The 27310-nt window shown below is 38.0% G+C and overlaps 1 protein-coding gene across 1 annotated transcript in view; it reads right to left on the bottom strand.

Moving 5' to 3' along the window:
* The window catches only part of MAP3K15 (mitogen-activated protein kinase kinase kinase 15), an 80529-nt gene that overhangs the window by 39199 nt on the left and 14020 nt on the right, over window positions 1-27310 (bottom strand). The window contains exons 2-5 of the mRNA XM_066571646.1: window positions 16487-16626; window positions 13162-13185; window positions 3378-3571; window positions 1142-1310 (exon numbers count right to left, since the gene is read on the bottom strand). Coding sequence (XP_066427743.1) covers window positions 1142-1310; window positions 3378-3571; window positions 13162-13185; window positions 16487-16626 — 527 coding nt within the window. The remainder of the gene's footprint in view (window positions 1-1141; window positions 1311-3377; window positions 3572-13161; window positions 13186-16486; window positions 16627-27310) is intronic.

Below are 27310 nucleotides of genomic sequence, written 5' to 3' on the forward strand. Positions count from 1 at the left end.
TTCTCAGGGGACTGCTCCTAAGAGAAACAGCCAGGAAGGCTGAGTGGGAACACACAGGGATTTTGTCTGCCCATGTCAGTGCTTGCCTCTTCTTCACCATGATCCCCAAACTACTGAATCCCCATAGCCAGTGTGATCAATTACTCTCCCAGCACCAGTAAAGAGATGACAAGTCTGGCTTTTTCAGGTCTTATTAAGATCTTCTGGTGAATGACACCTCACCAGGTCACCGTGGACTCAACCACAGCTGTCTCTGAAGTACATCAGTCACTTGTGCACTCACTTGGGTTTCTCAGGGGTAACCCACATCTACAGTGCTGAAGAGGCCAGTTTACTGACATTTCAAAGGGCCTTGTGTTACTGAATCTTTTTGTTCAAAACATGTTTTGAGATGAGTACATTTCTCAAGGGAACCAGAGCCAGTCCAAATGAAGTTGGACAAAGTGCTGTAAGGAAAACATGCATTCCAGATTAGAAGATTTGGTAATGAAGGATGATGCGGTCACCCACTGCTCTCACAACCCATTTATACACAAGAAATAGCCAACTTAGTTGCTGATGAGAAAAAAAATCTATAGAATGGTTGAAATTATATTTGAGAATGGATGTTAAACACACAGACTCTCAATTTGGAAAAACAGCTGCTTTAGCAAAAGCAGAATTTATTTTAAAAAAACTAAAACAAGAAAAAAGGGTGCAGTTAGATTTTAAAAGCAAATTAATGTTTCATTGAATTATAGTTCTCAATGTGGGCATCTCTATCCAATACAATGGTCATAACAAATGTGTTTTCCTAATTTCTAAATATATTTAATATATTTTATGGGGGGAGGGAGGAAAGGTAGAGCAGAGGAGAGCAAGGCAACCATCTTTATTCAGTAGGGTTTTTTGCTTTTTTAAGGAAGTGAAAGATTACTAAAAGCAAAGGGAGAGACCTCGGGAAGTCACCTAATCTGAGTCTCTTGTTCACAGGCAAAATAAGTAAGAGTCTCTATCCCCTTGAACTGCCCAAAAGACAATCCAAATTTAAACAATGTAACAATTGCTCCCATCACTACTTAACAAACAAAGAAGCACAGGAGAACAAACAAGAGCCAGAATTGCACAGTAAAATAATCCATCTTAGTCTTTAAGCACATACCTGAATGTCTCTGTAGGAAAGAAGCAGGTTTATGACAATGTCAGAAGTCAGCACTTCAGTATTATCCATACGCAGTTTAATCCTGGCCAGCTCCTTAGCCAGTTCATCTCCTTGGTACTTCTCTCTAGCTTTTCTGATGTCATTTAGCAGTGTTTCTTTATAATAGGCACTAAGAAATAGAAATTAGACATAGGGAAAGAAAACTGTTAAACATTTCTTATGAAACATGGCTATGCTTCTAATAAAAAGTATAATTTCTAATAAAAAGTATAATCTTCTCAGAGTGAGGTTCACATCAAATATTTCCGTATTTTTCAATAACTACTTACAAATATTCCACCTTGCCCTACCTCGGACTGTAGGGCTATGTATCAATAGGCTTACAACCAGGATCCTGAGGCAATTTTACCAACACAGGAAAACTGGAGCATTTCTTTGCCCCATTACTGACCCTGACAGATGTGGCACTTTGTATTATAAAGGCTGCATCTGAGATAATAAAGTGACACAGAGAAGAAACACCAGTGTGATGTAAAGAGGTGGTATATTATTTTATCATGAAGGTTGGAAGGAGACTTTCCAACACAGAAACTAAAACAAAAACAAGCCAACAAAAGCTGATTTAGTTGCAATCTCTTTGATGAACATAATAGATAATGTGGGCAGGATCTCTGTAAAAGCCTCCAGTAAGTGCATCTTATTTACACTAATACCAGTGCACAATCCAACATCAGCTCTTTTGTAAATTGAAAAATAATATATATATTGCCAGCATGATAATTATGAATGGTCTCAACCAGATACTTAGGGGTAAATTTATCCTGGAGCAGGTTATGGAGTCTCTAGTTTGGAACTTAGCACATGCCACCTGACAGATACTCCAGTGCATACAGGTCCATTCTTGTTTACAAATGAGTCTTTCAAAGTATTAAACCTGGTTTAGCATAAGCAAAGAAAATTAAGTGTTCTGTCTCATACACATTATAAGCAAAACAACAAGGCCACAGCAAGCACTACTGGCAAGCACAGCCTCATACATTTCTGTGCAAGCACAGAAACAAGGCTGAGAGCAGGCGTGGACTGCAAGGTGGGATCAGGACCACCCAATAACCCCCAAAGGCTTCAAACCCATTTCCAGAAAGATCTCCAAGAACAGACTGCACGTAATTAATTTGCATACACAGTGAGAAACTGATCTCCAGTGTGGGGAAAACTTATTTATAAAAAAAGAAAAATTCCAAAAAAATTCCAGGGTGCTTGCCTTGCATATGCATCCCAAGACCATGGAAACCCCAGCTGGACTGACACTGGAGCCAGGATGGGTGATCTGTCTTTCTTTCCTCCTCTCTGCCCCTCTTTAATTTATCTCTCTCTTTCTCTCTTCCCTTTCACCCTACACTCTTCATCCAAAACCCTCTGCTGTAACTTACACTAGGAGGTCAAAAGACTAAAACACCAATTTCCATGCCAACTGTGAAGGTTACTAATAAAACTTTGCAAACTTCTCCAGACTCTCTGATTTTTGTCATTCCTTTAAACCACAAGCATCTAGGAATCTTGGGTGCTCCCTTGCCCTTCAGGGGAGGATGTCACAGGAGGGTCATCCATGGGATTGCAAGGATAGGACCACAAAAGAACAGTAGTTTTTTAGACAAGCCTTTCACTTGGGTGGGATGGCAATGGGGAAACAAGCCTCAGGGCCCTCGGTGCTACCTCATGCTTCAGACATTAGGAAAATTAAAAACCAGAAACTCAGTCTCTGTGAGGGTTTTCCAGAAATACATACAAAACAGAAATAGCTGCAGAATACAGGGTGAGCAACTGAGAAAGAAAGACCTCCTTCTCCAGCCCCAATTCTCCAAACTCCAACAGTCCCTTGTAGAAATAGCTAATCAGTATCATGTTGATTAAGTGGTACCAGAAGGTTAATATTTATAAACAAAAACAAATAATGAGAATTACAACAGAATGCCCATGCTACAATGTACACATTTTATCTGATGACAGAAAAGGACAGTTTTTGGCTTTGGACTCTATGAAGAATCTGCATAACTGCAACTGCAGGCCAGGAATACAAAAAGCAGTAAAATTGGCAGCCTCTTTTAACACTATATTAAGTGCAGTAAAAAAGAAAAGAATTCATAATCAATTCAACTAGAAATTCTGTACCTTCTTTTTTCATAATATAAAAAAGAGACTATCAAAGGTTCTGGAACTGTATGTGTTGTAACATTACCATGATGTAACATGGACATCCTTCAGAAGGCTGAGGAACTTGTCCACCAGTGGAACACAAAATGGCCCCAGGATATTGTCCCAGCTGGGCTGCATGTACTCAGAGGCTCTTCGTTGGGCATCACTTTCACAGCAAAAGTAGTCAGCACAAGGTGTGACAATGTATGGAATAAAATAATAATTGCCACTTGAAGCCTAAAATAAAAACAGCAAGAGTTTAGAAAACAAATGGAAGTGGAAATATACTTGAGTATACACAGAATATCCTGCTGACAGAAAAAACAGCTAGAGTAGTGTTGGTGTGTAAGAAGTTTTAGTGCACTGTTTAACACAAGATTTGCAAGCATTAAATTCAAGGAAATTTATGTGGAAAAGTTACAAATATTAACAAAGCTGATGAATAAGGGTCCAGGTCTATTAAGTGACAATAGAAAGAAACTGTTCAGTTTTTCCTTTTAATGTAATGCATGGACCCTAGTAGGGTCTGACAGTTAACAGCTGATGTTCTGCTCCCAAATTTTTGGCTTCAGAGATGTACTTGCATCCTCTAAGCTCACCCTGTGCTAGGAAAGATATGATGCAGAGCTCCCCACAATGAGAGAAATACAGAAATATAGACACTGGAAGGACTTTATAGGGATGTTTAATCCAGAGGAGCCTACAAAGCATCTGCTGCATGCTACCATCAAAAGCTTACCCAGCCAAACCCCAAACTTTGAAATGTTTTGTAACAGACTTTGTAGGACTCGCAACATAAAATTCTAGAAGTAAAACCCAAAAAAACTTAATATGCCACATAAAATATGTAAATTCAACAAGGTGCTGAAATGGGTGAGGACACAAGAAATGGCCCTTCAGAGCCCAAAACCAGCAAGTTCAGAGTTTTCAGCCTCTGAGCAAGACCCCAGAAATCAGACCACTGTGAAGGTTTCAACAGCTGGGAGAAGCACCTGTATCCTATTCCAGCTATGACAATTCTTTAGTGTTTAAAAGGAAGGTAAGCTTTATATTTGAGAGTAACTATATGGGAGCACTGAGGCAGAGGTCAACATGATTCACCTGCCATGATCAACTACCACTGTGTTGGAGATATCATAGCACTGAACATGCACAGCAAAATCACAGCTGTCCTTTTTTCACATACTCCAAAAATGTAGAAAAGCCACAGCCATTTTTAGTCACCTTGAACAATGGGAGAATGCTGAGATCATGAAAAGAATGGATATGAAGATGGCACATTTTTGAATGTATTAGTAAACTAGACAGGAGAAACAGATTTTTCACAGGAACTTAAAAATGTAGGGCATGCAGTTACTAAAATTACAGATAAAAAAAACCTGTATCAGTACATCCTCTTGCTGATCTGAGTGAGGATTTAGAATTTTAAATTATTTCTAGCAGATAAAGATCAAGTCATATTCCTTCCTTACAAACCCTAAGTTAAATTATCCCTGTTGTAACAATATAGTTATCTGTTGGATTGTTATCTTTACTTCCCAACAAAATACTCAGATAAACTGCAACCCAAGCCACCAATATGCTAGCAAACTTTTTTCTCAGGTTTACTCAAATAAATAAGTTCTCTGCAACACAAAAGCTGCTTGTCTATTAAGTCTATTCTTAAATCTTTAACAGCAAATTAGCAATTCCTGCAATGAAAAAAGCCCATCCAATTTGAAAGGGTAATGAATCTTGAGATGCAAAGAGCTGCAGTTATCTATTGAAAAAGCAATGAAATTTTCAGAAAAAAAATTATTTACACATGGGAAATACTGTATTAATCTTATCCTCAAACACTGCACTGTTATCCAGCCAACATATCATCTATTTGACTTAGATTTCTTGTCTCCTTTTGCATAGTGAAATCTATGCAATTAAATGCTCCCGTCTTCCAGCTTCTTCTGTACCATATTTACATATAATAAATTATAAAACCCTTTCATATAGACTGTGTGGCCTAGGAAAGTCTTTCCTATCTTTATAATGTAAAAAACAGTCCATCTACTTCTGCTAACAAGAATTAGAGATGGCTGAATATATCACCCTTGCTTCTTCCGACCTTCTGTTCAGGATGCTGGTCTCTTGATACCAAAAGCTAATAATTTTGAAAATTACTGCCTTGTCATACACCAACTATTGCTTTTTAAAGATAATTAATAAATGGCTTAGGCATATGTAAAGTAATGTATGCAGCAACCCTACCGGCATATGTATACACATACATATATAGTCTATAAGCTATTACTTATCTAACTATAATAGAATTACAACTTCATAGCTTATCAAGACTATATGATGAGTTGGTTAATTTCAGGATTAGAAGCTAGGATATTTTAACTGTCTGATTTTGCAAAATTTTAACTTAAAAATTACAGCCAAGCAGACTGAAAAAATCCTCAAAACTCCAAACAGCTCATCTTCCAGTATATAATGCATGCCAGCACTGAAAGTTTTGTATTTAATCACAACATTTTAAAATCACAGAACAAACCACAAATTTAAGAACCTGAAAAAAACCCCAAAAACTAGAAAATAATTGCAAATAAGTTGAGAAAGGGACCTGTTCTTCAGGTGAAATAGTTAAAGGAATTAAGCAGAAAGCCATGCCTTTGCTGAGAGGCTGAAAGAGTGAGGCCTACAGAAGCCATTTTTAGGCTCTAGGCAAGCCAGGCCAAATGTAGAGTGGTTTTGTCTTAAAATATTTTCCAAATATTTTTTTAATGCTGTTAAAAGTAAACTTTTGATCTTAATATAAGCAGGTTTTTTAGATTTTACCGGTAAAGTTATTCTGGTGCAACTGTCACTTTGTGACAGAGATGATACACTTGAACTAAAGGTAGGTTTTCTCCCAGATAAGTAACATTGAGTAAAAATATCTGCACTTTCAGGGAGGGAATTATTCCTGCCAAGCTATGGGGAAACAAACCTGAGGCCCTCGGTGCTACTTCATGCTCCAGACATTAGGAAAATTAAAACCCAGAAAACTCAGTCTCTGTGAGGGTTTTCCAGAAATACATACAAAACAAAAATAGCTGCAGAATACAGGGTGCACAACACAATTATTTTACTTGAGCCATGCTATTAATTTTGTCACTCACTCAACTACTCCCCCTCACTAAGCAGTTAGAAGGAAAATACAGAAAGTAATAGAAAAGGAACTGCATTGACTCCAAGAGATCACAAACTCCTGAGTGTTCAGGGAGTTTAACTCACTGTTGTCTCAAGTGTTAGGGTTTTCTGTGACATCACATTTCTATCCATCCTGCCCTATGGGCATGTATTGGATTGCATGGCCAGGTTTGGGTAGCGGGAGGGTCTTGGGGGCTACAGGAGGGGCTTCTGTGGGAAGCTGCTGGCAACTTCCTCCATGTCCAGCAGAGCCAATACCAGCCAGCTCCAAGACAGATGTGCTGCTGGCCAAGGCTGGGCCAACTAGAAATGATGGGAACTCCTCTGCGATAACAGATTTGAGAAGAAGGAAAAAAGTTATTGCACAGATGTAGCTGCAGTCACAGAAGAGTGGAGTGAGACTATATGAGAGGAACAACACTGCAGACACCAAGGGCAGTGGAGAAGGAGGGGCAGGAGATGCCCAGATGCTGGAGCTGAGATTCCCCTGCAGCCCATGGTGCAGCCCATGGTGAAGCAGCTGTGCCTCTGCAGCCCATGGAGGATCACAGGGATGCAGAGATCCACCTGCAGGCCAGGGAGGAGCCCCACATCAGAGCAGGTGGATGTGGAAGAGGAGGCTGTGACCCCATTTGAATCCTGGGCTGGTGTGGGCTCCTGGCAGGGACCTGCAGACCTGTAGGGAGAGGAGTCCAGACTGGAGCAGGTTTCCTGGTAGGACTTGTGACCCCATGAGGGACTCACACTGGAGCAGGCTGTGCCTGAAGGACTGCACCCATGGAAGAATGAGCCACGTTGCAGCAGTTTGTGGAGAACTGCTGCTTGAGGGAAGGACTCACATCTGTGAAGCTCATGGAGAACTGCCTCCTGTGGGAGGGACCCCACACTGGAGCAGGGAAATGACTCCTCTCCCTGAGCAGTGGGAGAAACAACCTGTGATCAACTGACCATAACCCCCATTCCCCGTCTCCCTGCATTGCTGGGATAGGAAGTAGAGCTTGGAAGGAGAGAGTGGGGGGGTAAGGTGTTTTAAAGTCTTATTTTACTCCTTATTATCCTGCCCTGATTTTATTACTAATAAATTCAATTAATATCTCTAATTCAAGCCTGATTTGCCCATAATTGTATTTGGTGAGTGACCTCTCCCAGTCTTTAACTCATGAACCCTTTGTTCTATTTTCTCTCTCCTGTCTGGCTGCAGAGGGGAGTGAGAGAGTAGCTCTGGTGGGTGCCTGGCATCTGGCCATGGTCAACACACTACACAGACTAAGATATTATAAACTTCCAAAAAATACTTCCTCTTCTAAATCTGAATAAATGCAGTGTTTTTTATGTAAAGACTGGGAAGAGAGATTATCACAAGACAAACACTTTAAATTTCTGGGATCTAGCTTGCAAGGAGCAAGTACTCCAATCACCTTGAAGAAAAGACCCTGCCAAGCACTATTCTTAAATCATCCTTACTATGTTTACATGTCTAGAAACACAGTGAAAGAAAGGCATATCTATTCAACAGAAAGCAGATTTAAAGTGATACATACTTTGCCTATTAGATTACCACTGTGGTATTCAGGAGGTACTTGAACACGAAGAAAAGCTTTGAGGTTGGCAACCTACTCCAAATTGAAATAAAACAACAAAGAGGAAAACACCACCACAAAACACCATAAGAAACAAAAAGACACACATGACACATGAAAAAAGAAATAATTAAAGAAAGAAACAACAGAAAATGAATATAGATATTTGCAGCAGGACTATATTTACAAGGCAAAGAAAACAGTTCAAACAGTTGGAATTTCTCTTACCTATCTTATCTTTTGGGTTTCTCTTATTTATATGATTTATGTCTATACATCTCCTGTGTCACCATTAAGATGTTTTCAGGTCTTATTTTGATGAACCTGTCAGACTCATTATCTGATTAGTTAACTGTAATCCAACCACTACATATTGCTTGAGATGGTAATATTTCCATAAAAATTGACTTTCACACAAAAATTTTAAAAGCCCTCGTTTACATTATCTAAAGTAACAGTGGCATATTTCATTATTAAAAGCATTAAAAGTAGCATTTATGTGGTTACCCATTGCCTTTGTACTATTTTCCACTCAAAAAGAAAAATTACTGAATTTAAGAAGGTCCTGCTCTTTGATTCTGTGCCCTTTTACAATCCCTTTTGACACTTCTGCTACCTCAGGCCTTTTTAGAAATATATCATTAAAAGACTGGATCATATAAACTTTTATACATTGTAAAAATAATCAGAAAATAAAAAATAGAGAACAACTCTGCAATAATATTTCTTTAGACAATTAAATTCATATAATGTAATCATATTTCAGAGTCTTGGCTCTCAATACAATCCATGGGGGCTACTTAACTGGAGAATATGAGTCCAAGTGCCAAAATCTTTCTTTTTAGTTTTCTTAAATGTTTATTGCCTTTAAACAGTACATACAGTCTAATTTAAATAGCTACTGAAACCTCTGAAGAAACTTTCTGCCAATTACAATAAAAAAAGATTTTTCAACATAAAAATTCCTTGTGGCAGGGATAAATTGCAATCCAGTTCCCTTTGGATCAAGAAGAGTTTTTGCTAATGACTCCTCCGTGGCCCAGACATTATTCACTGCTTAATATAAGAGCTGCTACAGGATGTCATGAAAAATAACCATTTAAATATCTAAAAATACTTCACCAGGCCCACAGGCCTAAGTATACAATGATATAAACCTTTTGGTTTAATAGTCAGCCCACCTTCCTTTAAACACCTTCCCTGAATGCAATTAACAGGGTTATTAAAATTTCTTCGGGCATATTATAAACTAAAGAACAAATAACTAGTCTTTCTCCTTATGTTCTGTTCTTGGTATAATAATTTTTCCATAGTGAAAAGTTCTAATTTGTATTTTCAATGCCTCATTCAAAAAACTGGATCAAAGTATGCATCTCAAACTATGTGCAACCAATCCTAGACTACCACCCAAAGGATTGCACATTTTGCTTCCTGACTCCAGCAGTTTTCTAAAGCACCTTGTTCACTCTTTTCTTCACTTAATCTTGAACTTTTTTTATTCATAATTTCTTAAGATCCTATAGCAGCAGATGAAATTTCCTTTCTTAAAAAAAAAAAAGCCAAGGATGGTAAAAAATTTTGAAACAAAATAGAAAAAGTTCCCAATGGATTTTGTCTATTACATTGGTTTGGGGAAAGATTATTTTTTTAAAGCATTTTTTGCTTTTGAAAATCCTTGAAATTTCACTTCTCCAGTAAACTGATGTTTAGCTGACATCTAAAGAAACTCCAAAGCACAAGCATCTTCCGTAAGTAATTTTTTTTCCTCTTTCCTTCAGTCCATTATTCCACAGTGGCACCTGCTCTGCAAGACTGCATATTTGCAATTTATTTTATTGATTATAATTTTGACAGAAACTAGGAAGCTGTGCAATCTTTATTAAAACTAACAGAAATGTCCTTAAAGCTCAGAGGAGCTCTACAGAAGGAAATCCAACTGATGGGACACAGAATCTTGATCTTGCATTTCATGCCAGGGCAATTCTTCCTTGGGAACTGAACTCCCATAGGTAATAATTCTTTCCTTTCACATTCAAGTATGCAATAAATTACCAATACACAATTTTAGCTGCTTGTTTGGGGAAGTCAAGTAGAACTGAATCACATTCTTCATTCTTATCTGCATTCCTGGATGGTGGAAGGAAGGAAGGAAATTCTCCTAATCACACTCCTTTTCCAGACAGTAAACTATTAGATCTCTCAGGCTCCCACCACTGCAGCTGTCTGCTGTATAATTGCACTGTTAGATCAGCTATACTCAGGCCAACTCTCAGTTGAATTGCTGACTTTTTTTCTTTACATTGTTTTCAGCTTCATGTCCAGTTTGCTTGCTCTTGTCTCCCCTCCTCAACGCTGAATTAGAATAATGCTTTCTCTACAAGGAAAATATTCATTCTCTTCAAGGCTTTCTTGTGATACACAAACCAAATCATCCTGATGACACACCAGACATTCACCTTCTCTGCAACTTCAACATGGCTCCATAGCTCTCTGCTAAGATTTTTCTGCACCTTTGTAGATGATGTGAGATTTGTAGGATAAATAGGAAAGGTGAGAGCAGGGAAACCTCAGAGAAAGCTCTAAGCTACAACATCCAGCCCAGAAAGTTTCACTCTTGCTGCTGGAACAAAGGTGTGCTGCGCCTGGCAACAATCTGAGTTGTTCCCCTTTCCTTACATATCCTGCAGATGCATGGCCACAGAGCCTGTAAAACAGGGAGAGGACTTCTCCTGCAATTATACTCCTGTAGCTACCACTGGGCTGCAGGAAGGCTTAGGAGATATCTCTCCTCTTTCCAGCCTGCCTCCAGCCCCTGATAAAGAGCATATTTAAGCTCTGCTATTCCACAGTTACAGCAGAGGCATACCCACGTTTTTCACTCAGGACAAGTGAAAAGAAAACACAAAGCTCTACTATAGGGGAATTAATTATTGCATCTAATATTCAGCAATTAAACTGAAATGGTTATCTAACTATATATTTGACTGGATATAACAAATTCATGCCAATTATGTACCTACTTAACAAGCACAGCAACCCTGATTAGCAATTCACTTCAAACAAGACATTGCCATACAATCGTAAAATATTTAATCAAGCAATGAAGCAGTGGCTCCACATTGGATCAGTGGTAAACTGCAAACCTCTCATCACAACTCACTGGATTTGAAAGGAGGGGAAGGCGACTGGTTATTTGAAGTCAACTTTGACTTAAAAAAACCATAGTTTTACCTGTGAATTATTTAGCTTGCTCATGAGTTTGTTCTAATTTCTGAATAAAAAATACTGATAAAAGAATGAAATATTGGAGCACATTTACCTAATGAATGTATGAACAACTTCAAATAACAGAAAGAAGAATCCATACTTGGTATTTAAAGTCATTCATTTTTTACCTCACTGTATTTTACTCACAATTTTTTTCATAATTTAAGCACTTGAAGAAAGTGGGTTAGACAATCCCTCCTTTTTAAAGGAGGAATCAGGATCCTAGCTTAGGAATGTCTCCCTGCCCCTTTGCAAGCCACAAGGTGTTTACAGGTCCAATACCAGACCCCACCATAGAAGCCATGTAACTGGAACCAAAGGTATGGAGCTGAGTCAGGAAAGGTTTGGGTTGGATATCAGGGAAAGGTTCAACAGGGTGGTTGGGCACTGGAACAGACACCCCAGGGAAGTGGTCACAGCAACAGCCTAACAGAGCTCAAGAAGTGTTTGGACAATGTTCTCAGCACATGGTGTGACTTAGGAATGTCCTGTGCAGGGCCAGGAGTTGGACTCAATGATCCTGGTGGGTCCCTTCCAACTCAGCATATTCTGTAATTCAATCTCCTCTTCAGTGTGAAGGGAAATACTCCCCCTTTCTGGAGAAAGATTCTGCCAAAAGAGAAGACTGTAGGCTGCTAATCTCATTGCACTAGGTAAAATTTGCCACCCACCCCTTTGTTGTTTACTCCATGCCTGTTTTACCACCATACAGCTCATTCACAATTCTCTCTCTTGCTCTGGAAGGGAGAACTCATGCTCCTGAAATTTTGGTCATCCACCAGTTGATGGATAGTAGCATTCACAAGCAAATCTGCCACATTCTGAGTCCCCCTTCAGAGAGCCACAGAGCAGTAAATGGAGTTCCCACCACACAGGTCAAATTGGTTCAAAGATGCCTGAGACAGCCAGGAAGGATGACCTGCATTTGCATGTGCTAAACCTGATCTATCTTTAGCCTATGTGGAGCACTGTGGCCAAGTCATAACAGCAGCTCAAAATAAATTGCTATGACTAATGCATTTTTTTTCCAGTTCTCTTTAAAATTACTATCAAACTCTAATACAACTTTATTATTTTAATCCTGCTCAATACTGTTTAGAAGAAAATAAAAGTATATGGTGAATGGGAGGAAACAGAAAGAATAAATGGAAGAGGTTTGAAAATTTAGTCATTATCAAAATAAAACTGTGGAGGATTTAATGAAACACTGACATGGTGTGAACTATGGCAAAATATACAACTATATATGATATTGTGGCATATTTCAAAAAGCCTTAATTCCTACATTTTATCTTGCTTCAAACTTATCTGTTTGGCTTTATTTGCATTAAATGTAAAAATATTTTTACTTTGGGAAATAAGCTTTTCTAAGAAATAAGCATTTCTAAGTAAATCTGTGAATTTTTAAGTTAGGGGACAGGTATACAGAAGCCAAAGCTGCTTGAGATACAAAAGCAAACCCTATTAAGGCATCACATCTACATTTGCACAATTGGGTGATAGTGGTAGAAGGAAAAAGAGACTTTGAATTTCTGAGTTTATATTTGGATCTGTCAACTACAAATAAAACTTATATGTACTGGCACTTTTCTACAGCTTAGAAAGGAACTTAGAAGGAAAAGTAGCTTTAAAATCTAGTGTTAGTTCGGAGTGTCAGCAAGTTTTCCAAAATTTTGAATTATAGATGGGTAAAATAACTGCTTTTAATCATACAGAGCATATGTATGCTTGGGAGCTTTGGTATTTAAGTTGCTTCAAATGTAGGATCTTCATTTTGTGTTTAAAAATGAATGTGGATTTAATACTTACTGTGTTTTTCTGAGATACCATATCCTGTGAGGGAAAAAAAGATAATAGAAATGTTTATTTGTTTTTACTGGGAATTATTATTTCCAATAAAAACCACTGCTATACATACATATATGTATATAAATATGTACACAAACACACACACAAAAATGTGTTCTTCACAGCATAATCCAGATTTCCTGCCACAGTAAATTCTCAGTAAAGGGACAGAACAACATCAAGAAGAGTCTCAGCAGCTCAGGTTAGGAAAAAATAACAATTCAGTGAAGAAACCTACTTTAAAAAGTATTCAGAAAAAAAAGAAAGTTGTACTTAGCAGTAACTGGAGTTTCTTGGACTGGGCACACCCAGTCACAGTGAGCACTTGTGAGACAAAAGCATTCAAAGCTGGATGGTTTTTCTCCCTGAAAGAGTATCCTTCACATACCTAAGCCCCTTCATTACCCAGATTGGTACACACCAACACATTCCTTCTACACCCTAAATCTTCCCACTTCAAAATCTAAGGACAGACTGAAACAATGAAGCAGATGATAAACTAATAGGCATGCAAACCAGACCTCAGAAACATCTAGTTGCTGGTAAGTGACCTCTTCTCTTGGGTGATGGATTACATGTTCAATGAACACTGCTTAGTCAAACTAAAGAGGTCTCCAGGTAATCCATGCTACAAATATTAGACATAGACTTGTTTCTAATCAAAGTTTTCAATATAATAGAATTAAATGTGCTCTGACAACCTGAAATGATTCTGCTTGAGCAACTTCAAATCTCACATCCACTTGGGCAACTACTGCACAGAAATTATTATGACCATGCACCCACTTCCTCAACAACAGGCAAAAATATCAGGGGGCATTTAAGAGGTTCAGCTCTATAGATACAACCCTCTTGAAAATGAGATTACATATTCTCAATTTGAGAGAATATGTAATTCTAGGTTACATAGAACTAGGTTGTTTTGAAAGAATGTTGGTGAAACTGAAGAGACAACTCTTGGGACAATTTCAGGATGGCTCCTAAGATAAATAGTATAAAGTTAGGTTGCCAGAACTTCACAGATCTTCAGCAGAAGGCACCACTTTTAAGAGTGTGCACAAAAGGTCCAAGTAAAGTAATACAATTCTGAGTAGAAGTGAACAAACCCTGACCAAATTACTCATAAACTTCAGAATAAAGAAACATCATCAGAGGGTCAAAAAGGTACTAAAACCTAAATGGAATTTCTAATTAGCCTAAACTCCTTAAGCCAAATAAAATACTTCATAACAAACGTGATGGAAGGCTTAGACAGCTGAAATACTACATATCTGGAAATTAATGTCTATCTAGCTAAGCAAGTATCTCCAACAGAGCTTTATCTACTGCAGTTCTCAATAGGGAGAAATTAACTATTCTGAAATCATCCAGTATCTATGACGTGAAATGTGTCACAAACTGTTCTTTGCTGAAACACCCCATGAACAGTCCCTGCCTCTCTTCTGAGGTACTCCTTAAAAAGGTGTATTAGCATATTTGAATGCTATCCAGCACCGACACCTGGGGCTTGATTGCTGAAGAGACACAAACAGCAAGAGGAACACTGAACCCTGTCTCAGTGTTCAGTTTAAACCATTTGATACACAGGATCTCTCCTAGCTGGTTCCAGGAACTTAAATCAAGTTTTATGATCCCATCTAAGATATGCTATGGGCCGAGGGGGTTATGCAAGCAACTGAGGGACGAGTAAGATATCAGTGCCACTGACAGAGCTTCTAGAAGAAGAAAGGTGAAGGCAGATAATAGTTTTTCTAGCCTTAAGTGACCTAGTCACATTCTGGTGCTCCCCAGTCCCTAGACTTGAGAATTACACTATTAGAAAAAAAGGCTTAGGAACTGACAGTGCAAAGACTTGCAAGGTCTGGCAACAACCAGTCTGAACATCTAACCACAGATGGATGCAATCCTGGAGATTCTTCAACACTCCAGTTATGGAGCAGGGCTTGAGTGTGATCTTTGGCACAAAGTGCAGAAATCAAAACCAATATCCTCATTGGGCAGCAACAGACAGAAAACAACTAGTTGTGCTTCCCAGACTTGGGCACATCCTTGGGAGAACCAAGTTGATCAGAACATCTGAGTGACAGCATAGAGAAAGATAAAATGCATTAATGAAAAATAAAAATTAAGTATTTCATGGCAGTCAGGTATATTACCAACAGTGGATGAAAAGCTGTATGCCTGCCCACCCTGATTAGATGGAGGAAAGGAGGGCATGCCAGTAATACCTGAGTGTGTATCCATACAAATAATATCATTGAGCAAAGGGTGACAGGCTCCAGCTCTGAGTTCTTGGGACTCCAGGGCACTTGGAATGGGAATGTGTATGTGGACCACCACATGAAGAAAGGAAGTATGGGTTATAGACACATGAGAACAAAATCAAAGACATTGAGAGCAGAGAAGAGAAATGAGAAGCTGTGACAGAACAGAGCTTTTCTCAGAAAAAAGGAGACTTAAAATTCTTACAGAATCAAGAGAAGTTGCAGAACTCCAAAAAGGATTTTTGGACACTAATGGTGTGGAAAAAAGCAAAGTAGCAAGGGGCAATAACTCAAAATAAGGAAATAATAACAAAGCATGAACAATGCTTTTCTCAGTGAAGATAAGAAGAAAATTGATTATATTAAAAGCAGCAACAGATGATACCGAGGACAAAAGTCTAAATGTGATGTAATATAAAGAGAACCTGCACTGAAAAAGGCAGAAACATCCAAAACATATGACTTGCATCCAGAACAGCAATTTCAGGACTTAAATGTATAGCATGTATTATCCTAGTATAAAAATGAACAACAGCCCTCCAAAAAGATTTGGTGAGGATGTCTTTTCCTATCTTCAAACAGCAATAAAAAGGAGATTCTAGTAGTCTTAGCTAGTCAGCACCTAGGGAATACAAACCTCATCTGACAGAAGTGCTTACATAGGAGCAGGCTGCAATACAGCCCTTGTTCAAGTTATTATTATACAGGACATAACTTTTTCTTACATGTACTCTAATTAAAAAAGGGAAAGGAAGGAAAAAAATCAGACCTGTACCCTCAATTCCAAGTCTAACTACCTGAAGCAAAATCAGTACCACACTATGGTTCTTTTCTTACAAAAAAAAGCGTTTATTCATTCTATTATTACTGTTTTTACTAATAGTTGCTTTTTCTTAGCAGGATTTAATTATGCAGCTATCAGGAATTAAATTAAATATAAGTTTCAAAAAACCACAAACATCTGTAGGATCAGGTATAAAGATATTTCTGCAATGAAGGAGATTGTGAAGTGAGAACCTTACTTTGAGAGACTGAGCAGTGTCAGCATCAGTGTCATGGTAAAGAATAACATTATTGGCCATGTCAAAGCTTTCACGCACACCAAGGTGGTAGAACAGTGATGGTTGCTTGGAAATATCACTCATGTCCACAACTGCAACATCTGAAATGAGAGAAGTGGAAAAGAAGAGAGAATGCTAAAAAAGTAATAATCTTAAAACCAATTTTAATCTTACATGGAATTTAAAATAAATCCTGAAATAAATCCCACACACACTGGACAGACAAAGTCAACATTTTGGATCAAATAAGGATCATTTTCTTATGAGAGAAGTAGATTTTACCCTTCATATAAAAGAGCCACTCATGAAATTATCACAGTGTTACATTAACTGGGAGGCTGAGTTGACAATCTTGCTTAAGGTTCTGAAATCACAGCATCAGGAATGCCTTGGGTAAAAAAAGCAATTTCGCACTTGCTCCCTGAGGCCTGACAGCATGAATACCCATAGGACAGAAGTTTCAAATATTCAGGATGGAACAACTAAAAATAATAATGTAAATTAGAAAAACGGGGAAAACTGTGAGACCAAGTTTATTTTAAGAGGCTGAGCTTTGAAGAATGGGAAATTCCTAAAGAGTAGAAAAAGAAATTACTCTGAAAATTGACTCTAAAAAGCTACAGGCAAGATTTTCAAGATGGGGCACACAGCTATGACGGAATTCAATCACAAGTAGCCAGAGCAAGACTTCACTGCTCTTCTTTAGTGTTCCAGTCAGAAATGAAAGTCAGAAACACAAGTAAGAATATTTACATCTGTGCAAGTAGAGCTATGCAGAGAGTAAATGAGAAATATCCCATACTATGCAGAACAGCTGAGATACAGACAAAAGATTCTGAGTTCACCATTTTGTTCTCATATAGACCTAAACAGCAGTGCAGGAAGAAGGGGTAACTGGAACACAGGACATTTACTGGTGAGTTTTTATTTCTTGATCCTTATATCCGATATATGCCTAAGCAAATTTTGCTTTAAAGTTTTTTAGAGGTCTTTATCTATATGTCTGTCTGCTTTCACCACTTTGGGATACATAGATGAACTGAAATCCAAAGTATTCATAAGAATAGAGCCTTAGCATTGAAACCACAGGGGTGTCTGAGGTTCAGAACAGATTCCAGAGACTCAGTGCAGCTGGGCAGTAAATTCTGTGTCTCTGAAGGGGTAACAGACAGTGCCTGGTATGTACAGGGAAAGACAGAAGGGTGAGCTACCAGTAAACAAGAAATCTAAAAGCAGGTCTGATGGCTGAGACCCAAATGCAGCAGCCAGTTAACCTTGGTTGCACCAAGGTTACACATCACAAGAATGAATACTCCATACTTAGTAGGCAGTTTCTTGGAAAAACCTGCCATGAATATATGCTCCTGTACAATTCCATCAGCCTATTCTGACACACCACACAGAGGTCAGCCAGTCCCTTGGATTACTATGAGACTCCTGTTAAAGCACAAGGAACATTTTGAGTCTGAATACCTGCTTTAAGACCAAAACATCACTGTTCAGGAGCAAAACCAAGCAAACATAAAAAAACCCAAGCCCCAAAATATCCCAAACCCCAACAAAACTCACAAAAAAATCCAAATGCACCTCCCTCCCCCACCAAAAAAACAAAACCCCAGCACAAAATCATGGCATAAGAAAATCCTCTTATTCATATAAAACTCAAATCCTGCATCATCTACAGATGATCTTTCCAGTTCCAATGTTTAGCCAGCTGTCTGAAGCATGAATAAAATTCTACAGTGTGTATTGCACACTGTAGTGTTATGTAAACTGAGAGAGCTTGAAAAATAAACCCCAGCTCCACAAACTCAACAGAATCAAGATTACCCCCATATTTCCAAATCCTTTTGGAAAACATAAATTATCTACAGAACAAATTTAAGAGAAACTAACAAGCAGACTGAGAATCAAATACCATCCAGGAAAAAAAATTAGGAGCTTGGATGGTTTTTATTGCTTGCACAAGAGTGTTTCTGGGGAATCAGCATACTGTGAAATAAAAATCATCACCCTGGTAAGGGAACTCAGATAATGCAGTTTTATAGTGTACAGACATTGCATTTTACAATTTATGTGAGCAATGATTTGTAACAGAGTTCATTGAAACAGGGCTGCACATAGCTCATTGCCACATCTGGTCTACAACTCAAATTTGTCTCCTGTTGATTGCTGCTCCATAGCCATGTAAGTGGAATCAAAAATACATGAAATGGTCATAAGAACAGAAATAAGTTTAAAAGGGTAGTTATTCATCCCTTAGATATTAATTCACACATGATAAAAAGATTTATAAGAACAGGTTTTCCTTGCTTATTCACACCTCACTAACATAGGTGTGAGTAAGATAAAATAAAAATAAATCAAAGTGAAGAGTAGCAGAGATGAAGATGTATCACAAAAATATGCATGCAAGTTAAGAAAAAGCTTCAGGAAGATACCTGAATGGATTCAGTTTGAGCATGGGAGTCAAGGAATGACACAGAAGTCAATGACAGCAGACAGAGACAGAGCATCTGACGTGCTCCTGGCTGTGGGCTAGAGCAGACACGAGAAGCTGCAATCTTTTGGAGCTCTCCAAGTCCTCCTCCAGGAGTAACAGCAGCAGCCTTGGAGCAGGGAGGAAAAAGATCTATTTGCAAAGCAGTTTTACTAATGTGCTAGTGAAATGCAGCACGAGCACAGAGGGCCCATGAAATTAATGCAAATTTGGGTGGAGAAAATATGACCCACAGTAAAGACTTATAAAAGCAGTGGATCCCTGGGATGCACCCAGTGCATGGGGTGCTGAGAGTGCAGAGCTCAGTGTCACTTATGGCTGGGTTAAGCACATTCCCCAGAACTACTGTTCTCAGGGGTACATATCTCCTCTTGGAGTAAGGCAGTTTTGTGAATCATGTAATGAACAAAGCTAGTATGTGACACCACAAATATTTCTGTTTCAGTTATCTTACATTTTTCTCATGATTTACACTAAAATTCTTCATTTACAGTTCTTTAAAAACAAGACATGGGGCCCTGCACTTTAACCGTGCATTTAGAATGGCTGATAAGACAGATAAGAATTTCCTTAAACTTCCAGAGACACATTAAAAGAAATAACTTCAACACTAGTATGTACTTTGCAAATCTTGATTTATGAATAGAAACATAAGTCAATAAGAGCTCATTCTCAACCCATTCTCCATAAAAAAAGAGCCTGGTCAGCCAAATGTACTTCTGGACTTCCCTTGACAAATTTAGGTTCAACCTCTATTACAGACATGGGTGAAGCAAAAGCCAATGGCAATTTTTATCAAATCTTATCACGCATGAGAAATGTTATGTGATAATGAAATATTTCACACAGGTCTAAACCACCAATGGAGAGGGTTTCCTATGCTCAGAAGGAAAGAGAGCAGGGGAAGAAGGTACAGCCTCTCTAGAAGGACAGAAGGCTTCCAAGTGAAAATCTGTAACAGATGCAGTAGAGGTGTGGGGATGTGCTTAATGTTGCATATGACCAATTTCAAATTATTCTGGAATAGAATATTTAAACTTATGGCTTCTTTTCTGCATTAGCAACTCGTGTTCAAAAGAGCATACCCATAAAAATGTGTTCTCCCTCATTTCTTCTTAAGCATAGCATATATTTTCAACTCATTTTATCCTCTAGTAGTTGCCCATGAAATTATTTTCATCCTGAAAGTAGTCAATTTTTGTCATGAACCCAAAAACTGGTCTCAATTTATTATGTGATTGCATTTCAATTGTCTAGGCTTTTGTTTCCACTGTAAAATGATTATGGCATGTATTTGTAGAGCATTAAGGTAATTCAGAACTATTGCTTATACAGTCTTGATCAGATCTCTGCATTGTTGCAGCAGATGGCACATACTTCATTGTGTCTTGCCAGAGCAGAGAAGAGACAAATAACTGTGACAACTGAAATGAAGATTAGAGATCATTAACTGTGGTAAAATAGGAGACTATGAAACTAATAAATAATTCAACATGGAAAACATTATTAAACAGATTAAGACCAGGGGACTTATTTCTCTATTTGGAAATCCACCCGAAGACATCATACAATTAATGATCTAAATAAATCACAAGTCTTCACATGGCTTTTTTATGATTTATGGAGTTGTTAGCAAAACCAAAAGGACAATTTTGGTGTCAGATTTTGGGATCTGTAAGTTAAAAAGTAATAAACAGAAGAAAATGAAGAAATAGCCTGCAATATGCTGATAGTTAAATAGAATCTGGGAAGCCTAAGAGAAGAAAAAGTCTGCACTGCTTTCAACTTCTAATCTAAGACTCACCTCCATCCAGCCTTATCAATGTGCAGAGCAAGAACCTTACTCCATTATTTTGGATTCATTATTTTTCAGCATTTGGAACCTTTCTATACATAACAGATTTCAAATACACCCCCAAACAATGTGATAATAGAAATCTTATTGGAGGGAAATGCAGAATTCAGCCCTTTGCTATTCACTAGCATCCTGCAAATTATGAACCTTTACATTATTATTGCTTCAGTTGATTGGCTACTTGCATCATAGTTAATAAATAAAAAATTATGTAATTCCTTGAAAACCAGTGAAGAAAACTGCCAAATTCTTCAGAAGAACAGCAATACTCCTAAAGAAAAAGAAATTAAAATCCATAATTCAGGATACCCATTGATTTTGATTTCTGCACAGCTCTTTAAAGAAGACAATACCAAAGTTTTCACAGGGAAATAATTATTGTAAAACTTGGTGTATCTGAAAACCATGAACCCTTTGCAGCTTCCCCTTCAGCTAAAACAAAATGCACACCACTCCTAACTTTAATATACCCCCTATTAACTGGGAAGAAACTGGGAAGCTCAAGGTAATAAAGCACATTTGTAGCAACTACTAACAGAACTGTTGGGGTGATTTTTCAGCACAGTTTGTTGTACCAGCAAAGTGTCAGTGCCCTCCATTAGATTCTAGGCACAAGCCAAAGTAAGTGTAAAAATACTGTCAACATTTCTGATGATATTATGGCTCTCATAATGAATCAAGTTTCATTTAAATCTTACTGCTTTATAATCATGGTATCCTGTAAAAATTTGCTTAATTTTCTCAGAGAAAATATTGTTCCAATTACAATCTACAGCACCAAATAAAACCCAGATATTGCCTTAGAAGCTGAAAGACTCAGGAGACAAAGCTCTATTTTTAAATTTAGGAACTTCTGGTATTTCAATTCAACTTTTCAAGTTTGCAATATTATAGCATGAACTTTACTAACATTACTGGTTTGCTACAGGGCCAGAATTGGTAATAAAAACAAAAACCAACAAATCAGTAATGATTTGTCCTGCAATATAGATTTGTGTATGTTATAATCACATTAAACAGCATTTTAAAAACAACTTCATATATTTCAGGCTACACTTAGCTTCTTGTAGATTAAAACAAAAAAAAATTAAATTTAATTTTAATTAATTAATTAATTAAAATTAAAATTAACTGTAATAGTTCAGAAATTGCTTAGAAAGCACCTTTAAAAAGAAAATTGTTTTATAAGCTGCAACTTTTGCAAAAGAGTCCTGGAGTGGCTGGAGCCCTGACTGCAAATTCCAGCCTACTGCTACCTTAGCACAGGAAACACAAGCATGCACACTGGATGTCTGAAACCTTTTGATGCACAGAGGGCACTTCCTTTGAAAGGGTGTTTAGTTCACAGGCAAAAGGAAGTGCTTCAAAGGACAGGAAAAATAAGAATTAAATTAGGTATGATTCCTCATATTAGTGTGGGAAAAAAGTTTTCTTTCTGTTCACATATAGTAAGCACTGGAAAAAAGCGACATTATCAGGTTTTATTAATGACACCAACCACAAATTGGAGGAAAAAAAACTTAAATACTGGCCAAATAATTTTTAATTCACTATTTTAAATTTATTGTTATCTTGAGAAGATAACACAGAGAATTCCAGTTCTAGTACATTATCCATACACTATAAAATGAAACAAAATCTAAATTTAAAGTTATATCTTACTTTTCACAGCTTTAATGGATTTGTCAAGTGTTTTGGGAATTCTGAAAACCTGGGCATCAAGGGGCAAAATTTCTGAAAGGTGCTTTTCCATGGTTTGTCTGGTTGCTCAGGAAAACACAAGAAGTGTTGTAAAGTGGTAATTTCAGACTTGTGCTGTTTTAAAAAAATAGAGCAACACCTCTAATTTTTGTTCCCAGACTGAGACTGTCATTTGATTTTTACTTATTTGTGGCATTACATCTGCAACAGGCTTTATGTTATAAAGTGATTTACTAAAGAGAAAGGCCAGCACATCCCAAAATGTGTCACTTCTCCTCCCACCAAGCAATATGGAAGGCAACCATGTAGTACCTAACAATTATAAAAGCCAGCAGTCTTAGAACCACAAGCACAGAGGGGAAAGTCATACCTCTCCTTTGCATTTCCTCTTTTTATGTGTCAAATCTTGCTCTGGAAGCCAGTTTCACATCCTTCCCTGGGAAACTGCTCTGCTCAATGAATGGGAATGCAGAGTGCTGAAGATGAACTACATATTAGCTGAGCAGCAGCATTCTTGACTAAGGAAAGTCTGCTGTTAAATAACTTTCCTGAAAGGACCAGGCAAATCCTGAGCTCTGCTATTACTAGGAAACAAAAAAAACTTGAAATTTTTCACATGAGCCTTTCCACCACCCAGAAGCATTACTAACTGTAGCAATTCAAATGATTGCTTTGCTCCACTTAACACACAACACATCAACACTGGCAACATCCCACCTCCAGAGACAATTCTGGGAACAGCTGTGGTAAGCAAAGTGGGCCAGCTGGGCTTTGTGTGGAAAGCAGACACATCCGTGTAGAGGAGGAGGAAGAGGAGGAGGAGAAACAGCTGACAACTGAATGTGCTTCTAACCATAGCATTTGTGTGATGCTAGAAAGTCCTTTCATGTGGCCCAGCAAGGCAGCTCCTCCTGCCTGTGCACATGAAAACTTTGGAATACTCAAACTCAATCCTCTCAACTCCCGGCACAAAAAGCTGAAATAATGCAGGTTTTAAAGCACCAGAATGGTTAAAACTTACCAAGAAAAGCTGTAGTGCCAACAGTCTGAAAGTGGAGGTAAGAAAGCTGGAACACTTTTTCTGTACAGATAACAGGAGTGCCTCATTCAGCTTCCAGTGAAAGCCCTGGAAGAACCCCCAGTGGCCTGAAATGGCACAATACTCCACAGTACTCCAAAAATACTTTTTGGACAGCTGTGCTGCAGGTGGTGAAATGTGAAGTGCAAAGAAGCAAAAAACAGAATAATACAGTTTATCAAAAACAGAGGCATATGTAGCACATGGAGCAAAACTAGTGATGAATTCAATCAGTACAGCACCATGTACACAGAGCCTGACAGCACTTTAATGTAGATAAAGAAGACAAAACCTATATTTATACTAAATATTTAGTGGAATCATAACTAGGAGAGAAACTTCTTGTCCTTGAGATCAGTTCTCACCTGTAATCTTCTGTCCTTTTGATTTCAAATTCTAGCTTTGGCAACATTTGAAAATTTTAGTCTTAGGCTATCTTAGTATGTACATTATAACATTCACTGGCAATTCCTATCCAGCAAAATCAACCCTCAGATGATACTGTGAAAATCAGACAACCATGCAAAACAACAGAACAGCTAAGACTGAGGGGCCAATGCTTGTCTCTGGCTTTTGTAATTCTGTACAAAACCCCCCTTTCATACAAACAACTCCACAATAGGGTTACATTCAGACCTGAACATTGCAGCCAGAAATCATGTTAGTGCTGTGGTGTTACTTTACAGATACTGCATCTTTCATCTGTCCTCTGGTACACGGAACACACACTAAAAATAGAATTAGAACATATTTCTCATGCTTCAGTGGCATTTATTGTAACTCAGGGAAACTAGTATCTAAAACAACTCATTTTTCTAAAACACAACAAAGTATTTGTGCCATATTTATAATTAATACACATTCCCTAATAGCTAAATGTCGGTTCCAAAAATTACATCACCCAAGAGACTACACTTTAGTTGAGAGGAACAGAACAAATTACAGCAGGTGAGCAACACTGCCAGTTCTAGGAATTGATCTGTAGCCCAAGCTCTCATTTATTTTTATGATTTGGGGTTTTCTTATTCATTAGATACATTATCTAAAGCTTTTCAAATTTTTGCCCTGAAATTGCATTTTAGGAACTATTCTGTTACATGGAAACAAGGACTGTTCCAAAAACCTTTGACAGCAAAAGCTTTAACATTTTTGATACTTCTTAAATACTAATAAATTCACAGCAAAACTAAGTTTCAAACAGGGCAAGACACTGCATTAAAAGAACAGGGCAATTCTACTGATCCAGAAAAGTAAAAATCGTGCCAACAGAATGCTTATGCTTATTATTTCTTTAACAGATCTTCAGGGAGAGTCTTTCAGACTCTGCCAAATCAGAATACAACCAGCACCCACAAGAACTGACATGGGAAGAAAAGTAATGCAGTTAATGTAATACAGAGGCATCCAAGCTCAGAATGTGTTTTTAATGCTTTGCAAAAGTATGAAGAAGAAAAATATTGTATGATTGGAAACACCTGAAAATAACCTCTCTCAGATGATAGCATAACTTATGAAATTTTTGGTCTTTGTTTTTTACAGTTGGCAGTTTAGGCAAAGAAGGAAACAAAGACCTAATCCTCAAAGAACTCTTCTTGAAATGTTGAATTTCAGAAGTTAGGAAATATATAATTCACTGTAAACAGTACATGCCTAGACTTACAAATTGCTTAATATTTTCCATGACAAAGCTTGGCTTTCAGTCCTTTTTAACTTTACCAGTCTTTGCTTCAGGTTGTTGGGTTTTGTTTCTTTCTTTTTTCTTTTAAGAGATTTAATTAAAACCAACTCGTGTCATTTTGAGACTGCATCGGAGAACTTATTTTTCTGGCCACTGTTAAACATCTTCTCATGCCAAATTAAGCAGTCTTCAAACACCAAATCAGAAATTTGTCAGAGGGGTGAAGCTGTTTGAAGTACCTCCTCTTAGCCTCATGAAATGCTGCTTGTTCCAAAGCGAAGTTCTGGGCAGTTCTGCTCAGAGTCACAAGGGAGATGTTTGGTCTCAGATGAGCCTGTTGTCACTGCCTCCATTGTCAGCGCAGAGAGAGCAAAAGCACTTTTCCAGCCCCATTCCCCTGATCTGTCAGAAGCCAGCTTCAGGAGATGAAGTGCAGCCCAGAAGTGCCAGTTTCTCTCCACTGCCCACGAGGGGAGGCCAAGCAACTGCAGACACCCACACTGAAGGTGTTCACTGCCCCTTCCACAGAGCCTCACAGCTCTGCTTTGAAGGATTTCATTAACCACTAAGGCATTCCAGACAAGAATTATATCATCTTAGCAGATGCTCCCCTGGATGTGTTCCCACCAGTCAACCAACAAAATGGCCAGTGGAGAAGGATTATAGATCTTTCTCATCAGTACCTTACTCACACTCTCTCTACCTGTGAGAGAGGAAGGACTGTGACTATTCAAATCCTCACCTAAGATTTCCAGGGATCTCTCAAACACCTAACTCTTCCTCGAGTTTTCCATAAATTGGAAGCTCATTTGTGAGTCCCAGTTTACAATGTTGTTTGTTTTGGCACTCACTGTCATACAACTGTGGGGATGACTGTTCTTTAAGAGGTGTTTGTGCATGTACTATCTCAGCCCAGAGTCCTTTCTCTTACTCATAGAACCTGTTTAATTACATTGAAGCATTGACTATAACCTCCCTGCCTGTGGATGAAGTTTACAAATGAGTTAAATTTTCAGCAAAAATACCTTCAAGCCAAATATAAGCATTGCATTTGCCTGCAAGGCAAAGTCATTAATATGAAAGCTAGTAATAGACTTAACCTTCTATTTATTTAATTTTTTTTCCTTTCATACCATAGCTTGTGAGGTCCCAGGAACAACACAGCCTCAAGTCTGAGGGAGTTAACTCACAGTAGTGTGAGAGGTTGAAGTCAAAAAGATAATGTCCACACACACTCTCTGGAAACTCACAGCACAGACCTCCTTACACAGCCTCGCTTCCTGGAGGAAGGATTGCAGAAATGTACCCATTCTGGGACCACAGTCACAGATCTTTAGTTACAAACCACAATCATATCAGGTGGATGCTGCCAAGATCTACAAATTGGTAAAAAATACATTATAGGAGTTGTGACATGCTCAAGAGATCAATATTTATACCATTTCTTGTAAAACTACACTGTTCAAGATCCCAGGTTAGGAACTGAGAGAGATCTCATTGCTTGCATCAGCCTTTTCAGTGGCTTTGTAGCTCAGAGAGATGAATGCTTATGGCTACCTGCAACTCCTACCTCCTTCACATGATCCACTGTCTCTGAGTCTCTCTCTCATTGTCCTGTTCTCCTCTTATCCATCAACCTATCTTTAACTTGGAAATTTCTGGCTAACTCAGTGCTAGCACTGAGTAGCAGACAGAAGTTCTGTCACTGTAGCTAATCAGTCCTGTGAGTGGTATCAGCTACCAGCTTCACAGTATTGTCCTGGTAAAGTACTTGAAGAAACTGGCAAACTAACAACAATTGAAAGAAATAGCAGCCAAACACTTAATTTCAGGACAACTCACTTTTTATATATTGTGTAACAAAAGACATTTGCATCTGTAACTTAAAAATCCAGTTCTGTAAATAGTCTCTCTAGGTTGAGATGGTATACATCTTTTAGAATCATTCCTACTGAATTATAATCATATTTCAT

The sequence above is a fragment of the Molothrus aeneus genome, chromosome 2, assembly GCF_037042795.1.
Source record: "Molothrus aeneus isolate 106 chromosome 2, BPBGC_Maene_1.0, whole genome shotgun sequence".
Taxonomy (NCBI): domain Eukaryota; kingdom Metazoa; phylum Chordata; class Aves; order Passeriformes; family Icteridae; genus Molothrus; species Molothrus aeneus.